The 6,618-nt window shown below is 33.5% G+C and overlaps 1 protein-coding gene across 1 annotated transcript in view; it reads left to right on the plus strand.

Moving 5' to 3' along the window:
• LOC106104359 overlaps positions 1–5,693 on the plus strand; it is an 18,172-nt gene extending 12,479 nt beyond the window's left edge. The window contains exons 6-13 of the mRNA XM_013284393.1: positions 109–192; positions 1,203–1,336; positions 1,767–1,903; positions 2,036–2,190; positions 3,203–3,281; positions 4,226–4,388; positions 4,678–4,864; positions 5,290–5,693. Of these exons, the coding sequence (XP_013139847.1) occupies positions 109–192; positions 1,203–1,336; positions 1,767–1,903; positions 2,036–2,190; positions 3,203–3,281; positions 4,226–4,388; positions 4,678–4,864; positions 5,290–5,468 (1,118 nt within the window). The 3' untranslated portion in view covers positions 5,469–5,693. The remainder of the gene's footprint in view (positions 1–108; positions 193–1,202; positions 1,337–1,766; positions 1,904–2,035; positions 2,191–3,202; positions 3,282–4,225; positions 4,389–4,677; positions 4,865–5,289) is intronic.
• Positions 5,694–6,618: the final 925 nt, after the last annotated feature.

A 6,618-nucleotide genomic window follows, 5' to 3' on the forward strand; every position in this document is an offset into this window, starting at 1 on the left:
AAACAAAAAAATCCTATATTTCCGTCACGTATTTTATCTGTTTGATTATTATCAGGCAATTTACGAGAATTTGGTAGTACTGCCCCTAAATTTATTTCTGTTCCCCAGATATCGAAGCGGAATGTCAGGATGACTTTATGAAGATCAAAGTCGGTTTCAACGGATCCTTTAGCGGACTTGTTTACTCAGCAGGTAATTATATTATAAAAAGCTTTTATTTTAAGTTTCAAGTACAATTAAGCATACGGTACAGAGATGTCCAACTTTCAAGAATAAGTCATTGTTGAGAACATCGCACAACAAAGCAATCTATTGTAATAAATTAGAAAGAGCTGGTGTGAAAGGTTACATTATAATTGTTGCACTGCCACGCCCCCTTCCGTTAACGGCGTGAATTAACACTACAGTACTCCGCAACAGTTAGGAAGATTGACGCGGTGTTAACTCATTGGGGAACTGGGTAAATTACTTAATAATGTACATTTAACATAGTAGCACTTCGACATAAGTCATCTAGTGCACTTGATTTACAACCTTAATATCAAGGGATTAGAGTACTTTTGCGTTGTCATTTATACAAGAGTATTTAGTCTTCGAAATGCCAAATCCTAAGTACATATTATAACGCATTAAGTTTTTTTTCTGTATTTTCGGTAGTTTAAATAACTTAATAAAATATGTACTGATAAGTTTTTCCTATCATCTCTGTTTTTTGAGCGTGTTTTTTTTAATTTTCATAAAATTGAAGAAAAATATCTACTACAAAGTTATTCAGTGAAAAAGTTTCCTTACTTAAGAGACATTTGTGCCTAATATCAGTATTTTGCAAACAATACATTTGTTATCGTTTGCTGATAACATTTCGACTCACCGTGAGACATTGTTTGAAACGTTATTTAATACGTAATTACAAATTGAAAATTATTACCTCTGATATCTGTTAATGAGATAATATCTTTTTATTGTTTTATAATCTTTATTTCTATTGGCTAATTATTAGTACTTATTGCAAAAGCAGCAAGCAGAAGTATTTAATAATCGTATCTAATATATTAACGATTTACCCTTGTTTCCTTATTTTTTACCCAAAAATGCTATGTTATATATTATTCTATATGTTAGTAGAATAATACCGCGTTAAAACTTAAAGAAGGTATTTCAATATTCAAATTATGAGCCTTATAATTATTGTTATTTGACAGGGTATTCATATGACCCGGATTGTATGTACATCAATGGTTCTGGACGAGAATACTACGAGTTCTACATACAACTGAACCGTTGTGGTACTCTCGGGAGAAACGGACAGCATGAAGACACGAAGAAACATCCCACTGTAAGATTTTATATTATATTCAAAACTTCAATTTATAATTAACATATGTAAATCCTTAGATTTGTTAGCTGTTGCTCGCGACTTCGTCCGCATGGGATTAAAAAAAAGACAGTAAATTACTCAGTGGTTACTGTGCTTTTTGATGGTGCAAGAATTTTTTAAATCATGCCAGTAGTTTTCGAGTTATTACTAATACATACAAAAATACAAGTCTTTCTTTTTTAATATATGTGTGTAGATTTCATTGTTAACAATTTTAAATTTACGTAATGTATTGGAACGCATGCATCTAATCTAAAATCAATTTTAATTTTATCGTTAACCTATTTTGTTAATGATAGCCAAAAAAGGTTACTAATGTTATTTAAATACTATAATAATGTACTTTGTTTTCATGTAATGCTTTAACTTAAACTTAATTTGAATACAGAAGAACTTGATGTGGAACACGATCACGGTGCAGTACAATCCGCTGATAGAGGAAGACCTTGACGAGCACTTCAAGGTCACCTGCGAGTACGGATACGACTTCTGGAAGACAGTCACCTTCCCATTTCTTGAAGTAGAGTAAGTATGACAATCAGTTTAAAAATTATAATAAGTTTTCCTGCGGATTGCGCTAAAAACAAGTGATTTGTTTTATTTTTATGTTCCTCATTTAAATTAAGAATTCCTTTAAGACTAGTTCGATGTGTGTAGGGTGGCGACAGGCAACCCAGTAGTGTTCACACTACAGCCGCCAGAGTGCTACATGGAGATCCGCGGCGGGTACAGCGCGACCGGCGCGCGGATAGCCGGCCCCGTGCGCGTCGGCGACCCCCTCACACTGCTCATATACATGCGCAGTTCATATGGTAAGTAATATATTATGAACATAATAATCGATCATTAATTTGATTCAAAAATGATTTAACTAACTTAATAAAACTAGCTGCTGCTTGAGACTTTGTGCTTGTGAAATTAAAAAAAAACCATCCTATGTACTCACTGATGCCGTAGCTTTTTAATGGTAAATTTAAAAAAATACAAAAAACCTTTCCTCTTTATAATATTAGTATAGATATAGAATTATACTCGTAAATACGATCGATTGGTATTGCGACCTTTATTAACAGAAATAATGGACAATGACAAGATTGAATATAGAATTCGGCAATGGGATAGTCTTTAACATTTATAATTTTCTAACTTTAGCCCGCGACTTTGTCTTGGAATTAAAAAAACAAATGTGAGCAGCCTATGTGTCCTTCCAGACTATCCTCTATATCTATACCCAATTTTATCAAAACCCATTTAGCAGTTTAGGCTAAAAACTCTAACAAACATCCATCTATCTAAACATTAATAGTATGATTAAGAAGAGCGTTCCATAGTTCAGTATGGAAAACGTTTAACTTATTTTTGTAATCGTTCGTTGTCTTTATTACTTGTTAAAACTTTAAATTTAACAAAATCTTCGATACGGTTCAGTCGCCCATCGTAACCATAGATGAGCAATATAAGAAAGATCGTAACACAAGGGCGGTGTAACGGAGTCACAAGTTGCGTGACTTGGTGCAATGCTCTGCCAAATTCTTGTAGGTTCATTGATCCTTTAGTTTTAGGCAAAAGACTCAATGTGGGTCAGTAAATCTTGGCGGTTAATATATTGATTTAACAATCAAACTATGTTCCGTTTTGTTATAAATATAATACCCGTTACTTCGGTCTCGAAAGATGTATGCTAAATCTTTGGAGAATTCTAGCTTGTTATTGTTAATTCGCAGATAAATTAACTTATAATGTGTGCCTTATCAAGATGAAATGATTATAATAAACCCATTATTATGACATAAAATAATTAATAGTATAAACTTTGATTTTCAGACGGATTCGACATTGTAGTGAACGACTGTTTCGCACATAACGGCGCGGGCAAGCGTATACAATTAATAGACGAGTCCGGGTGAGTAAACGCTGTTTTATTAATGGTAATGTAGTTAGATGTTTTAGTATTAAAATTTGAAGAACATTTAAGAAAAATAATCTATAAACTAAGTTGTTTTGCTTAAAAATTCTTAAATAAAACGCCAAAAGATAACCGCACTGTATCGAAATAGTCTGGATTCAATAATACGTAGAATTAGGTGCTACAGTTACAAGAATATGAAACACTTTTACTTCAACTGTTAATATTGTTCTATTTTCTATCATCAGTTTTTGCAAATTACGTTATCATAGATCAGATCGCAACAAAAAGGCAACGCAACGTGGTAATGAATATTTACAATGCTTACATTGTGCGTTGTGAATTTCTTTATTCAACAATAGACAGCTGATAAGATTTACACCTGGGACTTTAGTTTTCTAACCGTTACCTTGGAGTGTATAACTGTTGCCTTACGGAGGTGTAATTATATCACTTGGATGACCTTTTTTATCATTTTACTTTTTTTCGCGGTGGAAATCTTAGTTTCTTGTCCCCGGAGTGGATCAGGGTTGTGTAGGGTGATACCCACTAAAACCTCCTCGGTGGCCATCCTCTAGTCCTACTGGTAGCACTCCGGGATATATTATATTATCTAGAAAGGTATAAAAGAAAGATTAAAATTAGTATTAGATATAAAAAAGAAGTAGTGCAAAATGGTAAAAATAGACTACCTACACCAGACGGTTGAAGTAGACGGTTCTAATATTCGATTTATCTAGTAAATGCCCCTTACAGTAGTATTGGTAAAGAATGGCTATCACAACCGCCTGATTTTTCAGAGTCCCACTTTCTGCACCTCTTGTTAAGACTGATCTATTGGTTCTCTTAAAGATGAAGCAAAAGTAGCGAGAAACTATCTCTGTGACATTGTGACAATGCTTTTAATCGTGGACGATTATGACCAAATGTTTGTTCCCTAGATGTCCAGTGGAAGAAAAGCTGATCTCACGTTTCCGAGGCTCGTGGTCTGAGTCAGGTGTGTACGAGACGCAGGTTTACGCTTACATGAAGACCTTCCGGTTTACCGGCTCCCCAGCGCTCTACATCGAGTGTGACGTCAGAATGTGCCATGGACGGTGTCCTGTGAGTAAACTCTCGTAATCTTACGTCACAAATCGATATAAGCATCTTAACACTATAATCACAGCAAATCGATTATTCGTTAACAACTTAAAATTAATAATTTAACCATCAAACTTTCATCTTATTATAACATTCGTTTTTGATTTTTGTCTTGTCTGTCATGGTTATCAATAAACGATTTCAATATTTTGATACACAAACCTTTTCACGCAATGTTAATATAGTACAAAATATAGTTTCTGTATAACTTATCTTCCCATTTACTAACATTCATTTCACCCATCTCTAGTCGCAACCGTGCCACTGGCGTAACATGAAGAGTGTACGGCGGCGTTCGGTCGCAGGGCGCGAGGGCGCTGCGGGGGTGGAGGGGCAGGAGGGGGCGGCGCCGCGACTCTCAGAGAACATCTCCCTGTTCCAATCACTGCGAGTCCTGCAGGAGGACGAGGAAGATGCCGAAATGGCTCCCAGCACAGGTATTAAGTGAACAAAATTGCTTACCAGTTTTAATTATAGATTTATTTCTTTACTGTATCAAACACAGCTCCTTTTAAGTAAATATAGTTGAGACGTTTAATCCTTATGTTTCGTAAAGAAACAGACTCTCTTCTACGTTTAAAACGAGGGTTATAAATATGGCATTACTAGATTTCGCCCGAATTAAAAAACCACACAAACTAAAGTAAATAGCTTATGTGTTCTTCCAGACTATCCCCTACAACTGTGCCAAATTTCATGGATATTCGTTTAGTAGTTTAGGCTACAGACTCTAACAAACATCCATCTAAACTTTCGTATTTAGAAATTAGCAAGAAGTAAGATAAATGATACAATGTTATATTGCTGGATATTATCATTCTCCTAGTAGTATTAGCGGTTTACCATGTTTTTGTCTTTGCAGCTTCTACTGATGGTCAGACTTGCATCAGATCGTCAGCGTTGTCCGCGTTGGTGGCGACGTGTGGCGCATTGGTGGCGGCGCTGTGCGGCGCGCTGCTCGTACTGGCGCGCGGCCGCCGTCACACCGCGCCAACTGACACCGCACACGCATACGTACCGCATAAAGGACGGATTAAATAGAAAATTGTGTACTGTGTGATTGAGGACTTGGAACCGATTAGTGCTAAATAGTCCCATAGTGAGACTTTGTATGTAGTATGGTAAGGTTTTACTGTATGTAACCATCGAATTTCGAATGGTGTGGTTGTAATTTATTTCCATAGATTTAATAGTAAATGAACTTCTTAAATGAAATTTAAGTATGACACTAAGATCAAGTTAATATTTCCCGCCATAAAATGTTTTTGGTTCATAATTGTATGTATTTAAATTTTAGATTTTTTCATGGTTTACTTGTAATAATTATTTCGGGTTTGATTTTTATTTATATATCTTATTAGTAAGGTATGTAAATGCATAAAAATAAGACCAATCTTCATAAATATTGAATAATTTATTAATGATGTACATACAAATAAGTATTTTTAAGTAAAAAAATAATACAGTATTCTTAAGATTAATTTGAGTTAATAACGCACATTGCTATTGACGAATAGTGAGGATTTATATTTGATTATTAAAAATATATCTCCTCCTGTTTGCTTTTATATACTATTTGTGATGTAATAAGTTACTAATTTAGTAAGTTTATATTTTAAATCTAAGATAGTATATTAATATTACGAGGAAATATATATTTCTAGATTTTCAAAAGCATTTTGAAAGCAATGTAAAATACGTTTATTTTATCATTTTATGTTATCATAAATTCCATAGAAATATGGAATCTGGTTTAGTAAATGGACCCCTAACTGATAAGTCAAGATGGTGGTTATATGAAAATTAAATATTAAATATAGTTTTTTTTAAGGCAACAAATCTTTTGGAAATTACGTGAAAAAGTTTAAACATTTTTTTTTACTAAAATCAAGATAAATTTTGATGTAATCTTACACAATGATATTTTATTTATTCTCTTTATGGTAACTATATTTGTGAATTATTTAAATTGTAAATAGTAATATTAATTTTGGATTAATTTATTATGTACACTTAATCTAGATATATTAAATTGAAAATAAAGTAAGTAAACTAAATCGAACTAAACATGTGAAAATTATTATATTTCCCATTCGTTAGTTTTTTTGTTTTGATAAATTCATGTATTACTTTCCGCACTTCGTAACTTGAGTTTTACTCCGTTGAAATATGACAAAATAAGTGTAAACTG

This window comes from Papilio polytes, unplaced genomic scaffold, assembly GCF_000836215.1.
Source record: "Papilio polytes unplaced genomic scaffold, Ppol_1.0 DF823688.1, whole genome shotgun sequence".
Lineage (NCBI taxonomy): Eukaryota > Metazoa > Arthropoda > Insecta > Lepidoptera > Papilionidae > Papilio > Papilio polytes.